This window comes from Labrus bergylta, chromosome 14 (genome assembly GCF_963930695.1).
Source record: "Labrus bergylta chromosome 14, fLabBer1.1, whole genome shotgun sequence".
Taxonomy (NCBI): domain Eukaryota; kingdom Metazoa; phylum Chordata; class Actinopteri; order Labriformes; family Labridae; genus Labrus; species Labrus bergylta.
Window position 1 is genome coordinate 21,207,233 of NC_089208.1, and position 15,545 is coordinate 21,222,777.

Below are 15,545 nucleotides of genomic sequence, written 5' to 3' on the forward strand. Positions count from 1 at the left end.
ATTACATTTTGATACATTGCTTAAAGTTAGTATGGACAATGTTTTACCTTACCTGCTGGGGTCCCCCTGGGACTGGGCCCCAGAATGTATCCCCCCGCCCCCCACACACACCTATATGTGGCCATGTGTAGTGATACGAAGTAGTAAACGCATGAATTGTAGTTGTTGTGTTCCGATAGATCAGCATCAAAAATATCACATGTCTGCCATCTGCTGGTCTATCACTGCATTACAACATTGAAATTATGTTGTTGTTTTTTGACCTTATAGCATATTGGTGTTATTTTTTTGTTGTAATTAATTATAACTTGTCGAATTGTTTTGAGTGCCTTTGAATCTGATACAAAGGGTGGTGGGGGTGGTGGTGTCAATATGGTCAATTCTTTGATTGATTATTAAATTGTTTTTCTTAAACTCAACCAATGTTTAAATCGTCAGGGTCCTGAATTGCTCATTGACCTCCTGGTTCCACTAATACTTAAGAGTATCAGGGTCTATAACACATGGAGCATCTAACTTGGACTGTACTTTGCACTTTTATAAACGTTCACTTGGACAAACAGCTTTTCTGTTAAGGGGATCAATGCAGAACTCAAACTGTTCACTCATTGGGGTCATTTTAAACTCAACCTGAAACAGTTTTTAAAGAGGCTTCAGTCTTTAAATCGTGTATGATCTTCTGCTGCCTGTTTAATAATGTTTTATTTGATGATATTTTGAATATTGTATTTTTCTGTCTGTTTAACTCTTGACAGTTGTTTGTTCTGTTACCTGTGTGCTTGTTGTTGAGTTGTATGTATTTCAAAAGGTCATCTAGGTACAGGCATTGCAAATGAGCTTAAAGGCTGTAAGTGCTGTGGTGCGTGACATCAGTTTGCATGCTATACTTTCCCTTTACAAATAATTGTAATATAAATCAGTGAATAAATAAATGAAGATAAGAGAGTAATTGATGTCCTTCTCCTGGTTGCCGCTTCTGTATTTAGATGTACAGACTTCTTTTCTTTCTGATGAACCTGTATGTGGAGACCTTTGCTGAATGTTTGCCCCTCACAAGTACTTTGACTTTAACTTGCTGATCCTCTGAAAGACGCTGCTGCTTTTTAAAGCATAACAAGCCCACTCTCCTAACTTGGCCTTCAAAATAAAAGCACAGAAATTGAAGACAAGGTCAGAAAGTCCAGTTTTCAACTGAGATTATCACTCTATCAAATAATGGCTGAAAGTAAATGGCATATGTATTTAAAAAGTTAAAGTGAAATCTGATTTTCTTCCCCATGATTTTTTTCTAGTCCTCTAAGTGTCGGACATTCAGACAATATTATTGACATTATGGCCAGAACATTTAAAATGTAGGGTTTAAAGAGTCTATGATTCTTAACTTTCATGTTTAGTGGCTTTTTTTGTTTTGTCATTTTCTGTATTGCTCTTAATTCTCCTTTGAATAGTTGCTGTTGCATAGACCAAGACATATTTTAAAATAATTTGTTTTAAACAAATTACAAAAGAAACCAAAAAGCACAAGAAAAAACATGAGTTTTATACCCATTAAAGCTCCTTTGAGGATTTTTTCACGGGTTATGAAACTGACTGAAACGAACTGTAATGCATCTTTATGAGCTACCAAAGCAAACAATACCATCAGTGACACGGCTGACTGTTTCTGTAATGTCATTTTTAACGCCTGAACACGCTGCTACGGGATAGGCGTCTGATGAGACGATTTTCAGCACATGGAAAGGACCAACATTTTCTTAATTTCTCCTTTTTCACAGCAAAGATTTGCAGTAGGCTTAGTGACATGTTTGAGCAGGATGAGATTTCTTTTGTCAGGAAAAAAAAACATACTAATGTACTGGACAAGATCAGTAAAAAGGTCAAACATACAGCTCCAAAATCGACACAAACCGACAAATCCCCCAAAAAGCTTTTAATTAAGGACCATGCTTACATATCTTTGAACTTTTTCTTACATCTTAAGTGACCAATGAAGTAGGCTATAATGGATTATTAATGTAAGTAATAACATGGAGAAATATAGCCTAAAATTCATTGAAATTCATTCAATTCAATTAAAAAAACTTTATTTGTCCCCGGGGGGCAATTCAAAGGCACAAAGTGCAATAAATTAACAACAGTGCAAGTACGAAACATTTTAACCTAAATATAAAGTGTCAATTTAAATACAACTTAAAGCTTAAACTTAACTTAAAAATACAAAATATAAAAGAGTAGATATGAGTGGACAGTGATCGGACTAACAGATGTAAACAGATGTAACCAGAACTATGTGCAGTAGTGACCAGATGTAAACAGAACTATGTGCAGTAAACGAGAAATAAATATATATATATACAGAGGTATGTGCAAGTAGGCTAAATACTAAATACTAAATGATAAGTTATAAGGTGCATGGTGAATAATGGAACAAGAGAACTAATATAAACAATATAACTGTAAAAATTAGATAAATAAAGTGACCGTAGTGCAATGATGGATAAGAAACATCAGGAATAAATTAACCAGAACTGTATGAATACTGATATAAAATGGATAGAATAAAGTGATGTAGTGCATGAGACCAGATAAAGCAGAGGCAGTTAAGGTGCATGGCAAATGGAAGGAAGTAAAAAAACAGCAAAGTTCACAGCTGAGAGTCTGCATTGGGTGAGAGGTGTACATAAATTCTAGATTGAAGCTAATAATAAAAAAGTTTTACAATAAATGTAGCCTATATATATATATGAATAATGGCATTAAAAAAAAAGAATGGAGGTGGATAGTAATAAGGAGAAACGTATTTCCTAGCTGGGCTGCATTTATTTCTTCCAACAAATTTGGTCCAACAAAAGCGCAATTATTTTGAAAAACCCCTCCTAGTGCAGGATGTGTCTCGTGAACTTTTCCCAGCCGGGCACGCGCAGAGCAGTGAAGGGCTATGGTTGGTTGTTGAGGGCGCACACAAGGACCCTCAGTTATCTCTCTCTCAGCCCGTGTCCGACCTGCTGCTGCTGCTGCTGCTGTGTACTGTGCTATGAAAACATGTCTGTGAACGAGGTGCACGTGTTCCGGCCCTTCAAGCTCATCGCGCTGCTCTGCGTCTTCCTCGCGCTCTGTCTGGACCTGGTGGCTCTGCTGAGTCCAGCCTGGGTCACCGCCGACCACTTCTCCCTGTCCCTGTGGGAGTCCTGCTCCCAGTCCGAGGCACGGCACCCGGCAGAGGAGGAGGAGGAGGAGGCGGCTGTGTGGAGCTGCTTCTCCACCCTCACATCTGGTACGGATCAAATGTTTGTTTTTGCACCTTTTGGCTCGTTTCAATGCTTTTCTTTGTTTGTTTTTAACTTTGTCTATTCACTTTCTCTTACTGGCGATGCTGGGAATACGACGCAGGGTTTATAAAGTTTAGTATGCTACTTTTAAAAGGAAAAAAAAACCCTCGTTATAATACAAAATAAAGCAAAGTAACTCAGAATGAGTTTTAGTGCTTCGTTAATGTAGGCTTGATGTGTTGAACAGTAGAGCATCCTTCTTTATTTGTCTTTAGTTTATGTATTTATTTATGTATTTATATTTTTAAAAAATAGAGTGTTGTTACATTGACAGGCGATCAAAGTTGATATTTCAAATAGAATATGTGACATTTAAAGACTACAGAGAAAAGGGGTTAATAGGTTATATTACCAAAAACATCAACTCGAGGTTCAATGTTCCATGTTTTATGTGTGAATCATGTTGAATGTTGTCTTTTTTTATGGCTGCAGCATTGATTAAAGAGCCCCAGACACATTTCTAACCTTGTGGGACAAATAAAGTTAGTCTTTAATCTTGTCGTAAACATTACATAAACAATTTAAAGAGAAGGTTCTGGGTAGATGGCCTTGAAATAACCCAAAAACAACCCAAGAGAAAGCCTTAAAAGCAAAGGTGGAGCAAAAGTTAAATAAAGAAAACAGCAAATATCTGCAACGATTTGGCCGACGATGTGTTTGCAACTACTTGCAGTGATTCATGTATTTAGTGACACATGTTGCCATCGTCTCTGAGCCAGAGTTTGTTTTAGTTGGCTTGTTGTTGCTCTCTGCTGCAGCTGAGGCATTCAGGGCTTCTTGTGCTGCTGTTACATTTCCTGTGTTCATACCAGAGCTGTGACGTGGAGTCCCTGTGACTAAACACGGTGCGATGATGATGCTCACAGGAATGACTTTATTTTCAGTTTCCTCTCATGTGAATGTTGAATCACTTATCACATACTGACTTCCAGGTGCAAAGGAAATTCTCAGCTTCCATGTGATAATAGATAAGAGATGAGCACATACTGAACAAAAGAGCGCCGATCCCTTTGGCACACAAAGGGTTAATCCACTTCAACCACCATAGTGGGTTTGAAGAGACACATTAAGCGTCCTCCTCAGCAGGCCTGGACCCACCAGGTTGTCTTTTGTTAGCCAGAGAAACCACATGACAGGAGTGTGTGCTTCTCCAAAGCCCTTTAAACCCACCAGGGAAGGAGCTCTGCATTAATATAGCAGATTAAAGATCCCTTTGCCTCAGGAGATCTGCTTATTGCCACAATTGAACAATCAGTATCTGACTGTTAAAATCTCAATAAAAGACACATTAAGAGGCAATTAGCACACAGTATAAAATTAAATTTACACTTTGTAATTTGGGACTAATTGGCTGCATAAGTACTTTGATTTGGTGGTGAGTTTTTGGCGCCACCATCACAGTAACACAAACCTAAACGGAGGGCACCCCAGCTGTGGTGTAACTGGGTTCTCTGTGATGTTGAGGAATGTGTCGGCTGAATAGGAGGCGTGTTTGTTGCTTTGAGTGTCTGCAGAGCTCATTAAAGCACCAGGGGAGGGGCGTGGTGAGGTTAAAGGGGCAGTTCACCCCAAAGGCAAAGCAGATTTATTATGCACAGATACTCATTCCCCTAACCCCAGATTCTCCTATTTCAGTCCGTCTCTCAGTGATATGATCTTGCCAAGATGGTTTTTATCGCAGGAAAATGCGTGCAATATCGCAGACGAGTAAAAAAAAAAAAAAAAAAAAAAAAAACTTGCTTGATGTGTTTAATATTCTTTGAGGAGACTCTTTTTCTGAAAATTCTAAACACATGATGGACCAAAGACGTTTGAAATCAAATATTTCCTGATGGCTGAATGAAATTGAGTTCAGATGTGTATTTGGGGAAAAAATATTCATTTTCATCACCCTGGGGACAAATAAGATGAAGCTCAGAGGGAGAGGGAGAGCGGGAGAAACCCAGAGAAGAGTGATAACTGAGCTTGTTAGCTTCATCAAATGCAAATTCTCCTTTTGAGGTGAATGTTTAGAGTTAAGGTTTTCTCCTGACACAGACGAGTGGGACATCAAAGAGTGAAAACACAATGCAGACAGGAGAAAGAAACATCTATTTCAGACTACCTGTCTGGTTTTACGTTCTGAATAAATACTCTACTGAATAGAGAGTTCAGAGAAGCTTTAAACACCTTGTGTTGTTCAGCTCTTTCCAGGGAAGAATCCTCTGACGCAGAGGACGTGATGGTTTTAACTTTTCCACCACCAGCGACGTGAGTTTGTTTGGAATAAAAGAATAAATGTTCTGTAAAGAAGCCACCATGTCTGAACGGGCATGGAAAACCCTGACAGCCACAGGCACTCAGGCAGAACCTCCAGCTATGTCAACCAAACACACTGACAGAGACGTTTAATCCACTGTGAAAAAAAACAACATAGACACATTTTAACAAAATAAACTCACAAATACACTTCTCATGTCATTAAAAAGGAGAGAATAAATAAACCTTAATGCCGATTTATGACAATTTGACAGTGTTCTACAAATTACTAATACAATTTAAGAAAAGATAAACAGGTTTCAAAGACTTTATTTATGTTTGTTAGTAGGGCTGGGAATCTTCGGGTGTCTCACGATTTTGATTCTTGGGGTCACGATTCAATACATAATCGATTTTTCGATTCAAAGCGATTCTCGATTCATGAATTCAAAGTCTATTTTTGAATTAGTACATACTTCAGGATCTACTCCAGTCATCTGTGAGGCTGGCTGAATTTCTTGTTGCTCTATTTGGCATTTTACTGAGTTACTATGACTGATTAGACCAAAAAAAAATAATAATAATAATATAAAAAAAAAAAAAAAAAGATTTTCAGAAGTTATGAATCAATTTGAAATCTTAGAAGAGAAGAATCTCGATTTTTACATGAATCTATTTTTTTCCCACCTCTATTTGTTAGTGTGATGGGTGGTCCACTGCATTGTCGCCTCACAGTGTGAAAGTTCCCGGTTCATGTCCCGGATCTCCAGCTTCCTCCCCCAGTCCAAAAACAAGACCGTTAGGTTAATTGTCTTCATCGTCCGTAGGTGTGAGTGTGAATGTTTGTATGTCTCTATATATACTGTATATATATCTATATATCAGCTCTGTGGTCGACTGGCAACCTGTCCAGGGTGTAGCCCACCTCTTGACTTGTGATAACTGGGATTGGCTTCAGTGGAGATAAGCTTAATGGATAATGGAAGATGATGATGGACTGATGGATGTTGGCGTCAGTGAATGGAAATGGATAAATGCATTGTGCAGCAAATGGATGTTAATGTAACTCATTACTATCTGCTGCAATCATCAGTTTTTATGTCTATTTTACAGTGTTGTTGTTGTATCGTGTGTGTTATTGCCTAAAAGCCTAACCAGGGACGAGGGCTGCAAATTAGCCACGGCTAGAAGTCCCATATACAGTATATTACATTGGTTGCATTTTAATTCGACGTAAAATGCCAACATGTTGTCTCTGACAAATAAACTCAACATGAATAAATAATAAATAACATACTTGACATTAGAGCTGTTGGTATTTGTCTCCAGTGCAGGCTGAAAATGCAGTACCAGGTATTGCACTGATCCAGTACCATGACAAATGAGTCCTCCAACAATCTACCTGTTTTAGAAAAATGATCAGTTTACTGTTACAAACAACAACAGAGGAGTGTTAGTGGAGACTTTAATGTTGGCCAGAGTTATTTAAATGTACGCAATCAGTGTTTGAACATCCATATTATTTATGGTGTTTAATAAAACCAGGATCAGAAGGGGTACTCTGTAGTGACTGATACTCAAGTCTAGGTATCAGGTAATGGAATATCTCTACCTGAAATGAGTAAACATTAACAAAATTGTAAAGGACACAGCTGCTGTTTAGCCTTCATTAGAAATGATCAGCTGTTAGCCATTTTTAACATAAACACTCTAACCATGCGCCTAACGTAATAACTTAGGGTGGTGACACATTTCAATTCTGATTACTGTGAACACTGAGTCACTGATCATGTTCTTGTTATCCCTGATGGAGCCTGTCCTCTCGTGCAGGCCGGTCCGTTCTGCTTCACTCTCCTCACTCTGTGGGATTAGCTCTTGTTTTGTGTTTGTCAACACAGCGGTTCAATTCAATAGTGGCGTCCTGTGAATCGTGCTTTTGTTGGGCTGTTGCTCCTCTCTAACCTGCGTGCGTGTCGTCCTGCAGACTGGCAGATTGCCACCCTGGTGCTGCTGGTGTCCGGAGCTGTGTCCACGCTGGTGGCCTTTTTAGTGGCCCTGATTTCCCTCTGCAGGGGGACGCACAGACAACATTACCGCACCGTGGCTGTGTTCCTCTTCACTGCAGGTACGTGATTCTACTTCTCTTTATTTCTTGTCCACCTTAAAGAATCTGCCAATCTTATTTTCCAACACATCAAACTCCTGCACATTTAGGAACACAAAGAGAGAGTATATATACGTTTACAGAAACCACAACAATTTCCATACAGACATTTTTTTTTTATTTGTTCTAGTGCTCATATTAAATAGAAGGGTGCAGAAGAAAAGTAGCAGCTGAATGAGGCCCGCTGGTTGAGCTCATTCTTTCTGTGGTGAGGAGTTTGAGGAACTGCCGGCTCAGGAGCCAAGAAAAAGCAGCCGCAGAATTTGCAGACTTACCAACAAAGTGAAGTCAGCGAGGGAAAATAAGCAACCACAGACTCCTCAGCCAGCAGCACTGCCTCATACTTGGACTTCACTTCTCATGCATGTTTTGTGAGAGGGACCTTTGGGTGAAAACCCCAGAAGTGAGGGAGGATCTAGCAAAAAACAAACTATGAAATGCTAAGGTTTAGCAGCCATGGCACATTACTGCACAGGCGTTGTAATAACTTAGTCATTGCTCGTGCTTATTTATTTTAAAAACAGTGATGTAACAGTAACCACTTACCGCTACTTAACTAGTACCCAGCTCCAACTTTTAAAATAAAGGTGCATTATATAAGAGCTGGACATACAGCAATAGTTTAACACTAGAGGAAACAATTCTTTCAGCCCCTTTCACACATGGACTACACTCCTGAACATTTCCCTTCATTTTGTCCAGGGCTGCCTGTGTGCATACAAATGTCGTTTTTTTTTTTCTTTATCTGGAGTTTTTCCTGCTAGCCTCCAAGTAAAACCGTCAAAAAGAAGTCAGGGTGACCCGATGTGTGAACACAGTAGGTGAAAGTCTAGAAAATTCATTGCAATAAGTGGGCGTGGTGAGGACGTCATTCACAAACGTGTTCTGCTGCTTTAGGCCCTCCTTACACAACAATGATTTCATCCAAAAACTGTAACCGCTTTGGCTGTCTGTTTACATGACAAGAGCGTTTTGGGTGCCTTAAAATAGAAAGTTTTAAAAACGGGTTGCAGAGTCCAAACTGGAACACCGTGTCCGTCGCCCTGTAAACTGGAAAAACACTGTTTCTCTGAAGACGGAGAGCTTACGAACATGCGCATTAAGGTTCCAGTCAATAACTATGGACGAGTAGCTGGTAAAAATGAGCAAGAGTGAAGCCGCTGTATGACTTATATTCTACTGTTGAACTGAGACTCAACAGATGAAGGGCGCTCCTCTGGTATGGTATGGACCAGGAAATGAAGGCGTTTATACGTCTACAACGAAAAGGCTGCACAGAAAAGGAAGTCTTGCACGGAAGTAATTTATGATAACTGCTGGCTTCACCGGAATTACGGAGATTTTCACATCTGTTCCCAGAGGCATAATCTATCAGACGATGATTGCCGATGGGTTCTGAGACTGGACACAGAAACCACCAGCTGTGAGGTGCATGTGTGAAAGACAAGTTCCTGAAAGGATCAGGGCCTGACTATCCTGAAATAACCTTAAAAATGTCATTTGCATTTTGTTTGAAATTCTGTGGATGAGTGGATCAAATCCACATTTATGTCTGTCTATCTAAATATACAGCCTACCTGGAAACCTTTTAGCCTAAGCTTGAAGAATGGAAACCGAGGGAAAATTCTGCTTCCTGGCAGAGTCAAATATTTCCCAGAGTGTGCAATTGTTTCTTTGACATTGACAAATTCCCTTCAGTATGTTTATAGTTTGAAAACATAGGTGTATGGAAAGACTTTGTGATGTCTAATGAACACTAATATGTGTCTCTAGTCCGTCTACAAACCCCCCAATTATGAGAAAAGTCCATCCTTTCCGTCTTTTTCCTGCTCCACTTTTCAGAAAATGTGTGCTCAAACAGGCCGTTTGGAGACTTTCCCTTCATGACATCACATAGGGCAGTAACCCCTCCCCTAGGTGGGTGACACTCCCACAGCTAGGTGTTTGTTCTGCCCTCTGAGTCTGCCTTTTTACCGAAAACAATAAGGGCATGTTGCAAGAAAACCCAAGCCACCCAAGCCCTTCCAGAGAGGGGCGTGGTCGAACATTTAAAGGTACAGACACAGAAACAGCCTGTTCTGAGCAGGGCTGAAATAGAGGGGTTTAGGTATGATCAAATACAGGATCAGAGTGGATTTTGAGCAAGAAACTTCACAGACATGTTTTGGGGAGCTCTGAGACTTGTTGAAAAGGAGAATAATATGTGACCTTTAAAATCGACTTAAAGTCCCAACCTCTACACTGATACTATAAATGTCCAAGAGCCTAAATGAATGCACAAACAATGGATAACAACAGAGATCAAATGTAGATAAAATGTTAGTCGTTCTTCAAATATAATGGATTTTGTTCAGTTTCTGAAAACATCTGTCACAAAGGACCAGTGTGCTCAGTCGTCTTATTGGTCGTGGTTTAGCCTGTTAGCTATTTGGTAGAAAGCGTGGGAATGCAGTGTTATCCTTTCCTGTGTGTAATTGCTTTAAGAGCCCTGCGAGCATAAGGCGTCCTCACAGGCACACAGTCCTCCGCAGAGCAGCAGCACAGGGCCTGGACTGTTAAATGCCCATCGGCAGGATTGTGGCTGCATGGTATTTATTTTCTGTCCGGAAATATGACCTCAGCGGGCTGCGAGCTCGGTCTGGGCTCCATCAACGCGGCCACATTCTTGGGCTGCCGTCGATCCTCCTGCACGCCCACTGCTCCGTCCTGAAGGAAGGAAAGGCGGAGTGGAAGTTACACACACACACACACGCACAAACACAGTCCCTTCCCCAAGAGTCACCAAGCATGCACTGAAAGGAAATAAAGTAGCTGGTGTGAGAGTCGACCACAGTGAGCCTTTGATCGCACACATGCACGAGAAAGCAGAGTGACGCCAACACATTTACCAGCGCTACTTCATGGTCGTGAATGACTCAAAAAGGGAAATATGAGTCACAAAGATGTCAAGGTCAGAAGAATAATGAGGATTGTTTGAAAATGTTCCAGATTTTTAAAGAAACAAAGAACCTCCAGAAGCTTTACTTTGCGGTGTTGAAATGTGCACTTCACTTCAAATGCCAGGGGGAAAAAACAGGCGACTTGAAAGGAGTTTCACTTTCCAGTCAACAAGAAACCCACAGTGAGGTGACACACAAAGATGGGTTTGTGTTTTTATGGAGTACTCACACTGGATGAGAATAAGATATAAAGTTTGGTACAAAGAAGTCACGCTTAAAGGAAATAGTAAGAGGCTGAATGGAAGAGGATTGAAATGTCATAAGACTATAAAACACATTGCTGCTTTTGTCCACTGGCTCCACAAAAGCTTGGGGAGGGGGGGCACAGACTAAGTGATCAACAGCCTTGTTGCGTACACAGCAAAAACTCAAGATTAGTGATACATTTAACTGTTTCAATAAAGCAGGGGGTGAACTACTTACACATGCACAAGAGTTACCACTCATAAATCAACACAAACCTGAAGTTATGACAGGAGCTTGAAGTAAGCTGTAGATTATTTTCCTGACCAATTGTTCATTTTTTTAAATGTCAGGAAGAAGTGACGTGTTGCCAACCACAAGTTCCTAAAGCACAATATGACCACTTGACATTGCTCGTCTTTTTTTTCTCCAAAAAAAGGTCCCACGTGTATATTTAAATCATGCTCAGCTGAGACAAAGCTATAAATCAGATTCAGATTTTACTTTATTAATCCCAGAGGGGAAATCAACAAAGCATATATTTAAAAGTAAAACGCTGGAACTGAGAGATGTTTGGAAAGTTTTCCTGAAGAAATAACTCAAAAATAGTTGGGGCACATTGAGTCGTCAGTTATAAACAGAGTTGAAACTCATTTTTAAATTCTGGTTTTTTTTCCTCAGTGGTCCTGCAGGCCTGCGCTCTGGTCCTTTACCCGATCAAGTTCATCGACGGGACTGTTCTTCAGACGTATCACGAGTTTAATTGGGGCTACGGGCTCGGCTGGGGAGCCACTATCTTCATGTTGGGCGCCGGGATCCTCTTCTGCCTGAGGACGGACATTTACGAGGACACAATGTACTGACTTTTCTAACCCCAGATACATACACAAACACACACAGACAAATCCCCTTACAGGAGGTGCGCTGCTTTTCTTCTCTTTGCACACAGCAGATGTGTATCCAAGCACAGGCTGTGTGTCTCTCTTTCTCTTTTGCTCTCTCTGTTATTTTTAGTGAGGTTGTTAAGGCCTAATTTAGGCCAGGGCCCACAAGCACCCCTCCTCCTGTGCAGCCAGCAGGCCCCTCAGCCCTGCCGGTATCAGGGATGAGGCGTCAAACAGCTAAAGCACAGAGAGCTTTCTGGACTGGCACGAGCCGCAGATGCTGGACGCTTCCACTGCATGTTGATGTGGATCTCTATTGTTAGAGAAACGGGACGTGAATGAGCGGTGACATGAACATTTAAAGGGATCGACTTCTCTCCACATTTCCTTTTCATTCTTTTTGTACCAGCTGAAGCGAGTTGTTAATGTATTTATGACATCTTTTTTTTTTTTTTTTTCCATCTTTTTGAATATTTAAAAAGTTGAGGTTTCTTCTGTGTGTGTTCTAGCTGAAACATATCTAGTCATGCGAAGCCTTTTAATAGTAGAAGTGTCGGTTACACAGCTTCTATATATGCTAGAGCTATGAAGTGTTTTTTTTTAGCTTGTTATGAAACTCATGCGAGCTTCTTTCAAAAGAAAAAATGTAAATGTGTATAAAGTATTTCTACATGAAGGAAAATAAATCATTGTAGTTTTGGGAGTATTGGGAGTGTGTCTTATTGTTGCATCAAGGTGTGTTAAGTACTTTGAAGTGCTTCATGTACTCACTTTTTTTAGAAAGCCACTGAACGATATCTAAAGGTACATCACCAGGTTGCCAGGATGCAGCTTGTTAACGGGTGAATATAGACTCACTGTTGGAGCTTAAAGGAAGAATGTGTGACATTTCACACATGAATACAGCAGAAATCAAGTCAATCCTGTAAATGCACTCTGAGTCATGACTGTCTACGTGAGAAACGTGAGTCCTGCCGGCTGTATTGTTGTTGTAGCCCTGTTTACATGTTCTGGACGGCCTTGTGTATAAAACAGCTTTAGTCAAGGACTAGAGAAAAGAAGAATGATATAGCCTACTCACTGCTTATTTGAATGTCATGTAAGTAAGTGTCTTTAGATCTCGGTCATTCTGTGTCAATGTATGTGCAATATGAAGCTATGGTAGCTACACTGCAGACCATTGGCAATTGCAGCTCAAGCTAATTACGATTCTGTCCGCCCTTTTGCGCTTAATGGTGCTTAATTATGGTGCATTCTAATTTACAACGAACCAAGTGGAGAGGGGTTGGAGGTGTGCCGAGAGAGGAGAAGGGAGGCTTCAGAATAGCCGAGGGGGCCCCTAACAGCAGTTTGATTTGGTTTATTGCTGGTGCTCAAGGGCGACATCTACTGGATTTAAAAAGTTGCACATTCTTCAACTGTTTATTAAGTAACACAATATAATGCAGTGAAACTTCAACAGGAGATTTTTTTTAATACTTTTCTGGGACGTTTTGCAACATGCCCACGTTATTTACTTGTCATACTTATCTTAAAATCTTACAGCTATTTCAAACAACAATTATGTGCAGAAAATAAATGTGTTTTTTCAGTGTGACAAGTTTAATAGATTTGTATTATTTTCTTGTTCTGTGGGTTTAGAACAGAAGGCGCATCCACACCTGAGCAGCCTGTCGTCAAAGTCTTCCTGCACACACCTCCTTTTTAGATGAAAATGTAACAGCTGGTTAAAGAAGCTCTGAAAAAAAAAAGGGACAAGTAAACATTTGAAGCAGCTGCTGCAGTGTGAAAACTCGCCAGCTGTGGACGGTGTTTCAGTTTAAATCATCAGCTCCAAGGGGGGAAAGACCCAAAAGACTGTTGCGTCATGGGAACTTGACACCGGCCTCCTGTGAGAAGTGAAATGCAGTGTGTCGAGTGTGTGAAGTGGCTGTCTTATAATAGCAGTGACCTCTAGGGAATCTTTGAAATGTGACTTTGGTGTTAAAGGTGCCGTGGTTACATGACAGGCTGAGGGGGAGGGCACAAACTTCACAGTTTTACCAAAGTGCTGCACAGGTGTGATGGTGTGACATTCTGGTCTCAAGTGGATGTAAAAGCATGTTTTAGTTAATCAGTGGTCAAGACAAACAAGAGAAAGATGGGTTGGCAGTGAGGGAACTTTAAACTTTGGTTAAGCAGAACATTTTAAAGTTGAAAGAACATGTAAGGATAAACATGTAAGGATTCAAACAATTTAAGAATGATTCTCCCAGAAGCCATCTTTTTACATAAATGCTAGATGTTATTATTTATTTATTTAATGCTCAGGGAACAATTTCCTTTACGAGAAGTAACATGATATGAAGTCAACTACAGAAAGACAGAGAGAAAAATAGGTGAACAAAAATAAAGTAAGAGGTGGTTAAGTATGCTCATTATATTTTTTAATATATCCTGAAAAATAAAAGGAAAAAGTCTCAAAATGTATTTTGCCTATTAATGTCCATAAAGTGCTATCACACTGTCAAACATCTGTCTTTACACACAGTCATACAGAAGAATAAACGTCTATACATACATACATATAGGCTATACATCACAAAATATATATCTACAAATGAAGTTAAAACCTGAAAAAAATATAATATTGAGGTTTCTTTTAGTCTTGGAAGGCAAAAGCTAATATATATTTGCACATTAATCTGATTCCATGTTTTATTCTTAACTTGATAATGTTACTAAAGATTGTGTCTAGACTTTCTGGTTTATATTCATAAAGTGTAAATGGACTTGAGCTTGTAAAGCACTTTTCTAGTCTTCTACTACTCTTTTACACGAAGCAGCGGGAGCAACTCGGGGTTAAGTGTCTTGCCCAAAGACACATCGGACAACTGACTCTACCACTGAGCCACAGCCGCCCCAGTATTATTAGTAGTCCTTCAGTTTGCGACAATAATTATTTTGGGGCATTCATAATTCCATCTGACACTGACTTTTTCTGCAGTGTGGCCACACTTTATCATCCATATAATTAAAAATATAAGTTTGGATCTAAAGGGATGATCCCTTGAGTAATCGTAGTTGAACTTGAAGTTATTTAGGGCAGGGAAGACAGTTAAGCACTCTCTATGTTTGTAAATGTCAAAGGTCAACATGCTAGTATTATTTTTATTCCGGCACTCCACTGCACCTACACAGTCTCTGTTCCTCTTGCATTACATGCTTCAGAGTAAAAAGGACCTAAGTTGTCTCAGAAAGACACTGTTCATGTTTGATAAAAAAAACAAATCTAAATGCTTGTTGCTCCTCTCCCCTATAATATGACCCTGTTTTCTTAGAGTGCAAAACAAAACAAAAAAAGGCCAAACCTTACACTATTACCTAACATGTGGTCCCAACTATGAGCCAAAACTTGATATAATCTGGCATGAGAAAATATGAGAGCCAAAGTGGAGTTTGTGATTCTCCTCCGGTCTTCAGGGGGATGCATGCAGTTTTGTGCCACATGCATGTTGATTATTAGGCCATGCTCCACACAAATAACAAGATGGACTACACAGATAACATTTTAGATAAATAGTTTAGTCTTGGTTTGCTGGTTTAGCGAAGATACAAGATCTACGCATGCCTTCAAGTATAAATGAGAATTTGATGCAAAAAGTCACACAAAAGAACCACCCAACTTCAGTTACACTTACCGTAAACAGTAATGTTTGAAATGTGATTGTAACATACATGGTAATCTTAATCTTAGTGAACATCTATT

At 39.8% G+C, this 15,545-nt stretch overlaps 1 protein-coding gene across 1 annotated transcript; it reads left to right on the forward strand.

The window, feature by feature from the left end:
• Positions 1-2,919: 2,919 nt before the first annotated feature.
• On the forward strand, positions 2,920-12,500 carry LOC109983588 (transmembrane protein 47). The gene is made up of 3 exons (XM_020633371.3): positions 2,920-3,274; positions 7,552-7,692; positions 11,595-12,500. Exons 1-3 carry the CDS (start codon positions 3,043-3,045, stop codon positions 11,774-11,776), a joined length of 555 nt encoding a protein of 184 aa, XP_020489027.1. The 5' UTR covers positions 2,920-3,042; the 3' UTR covers positions 11,777-12,500.
• The last annotated feature ends 3,045 nt before the right edge of the window (positions 12,501-15,545 follow it).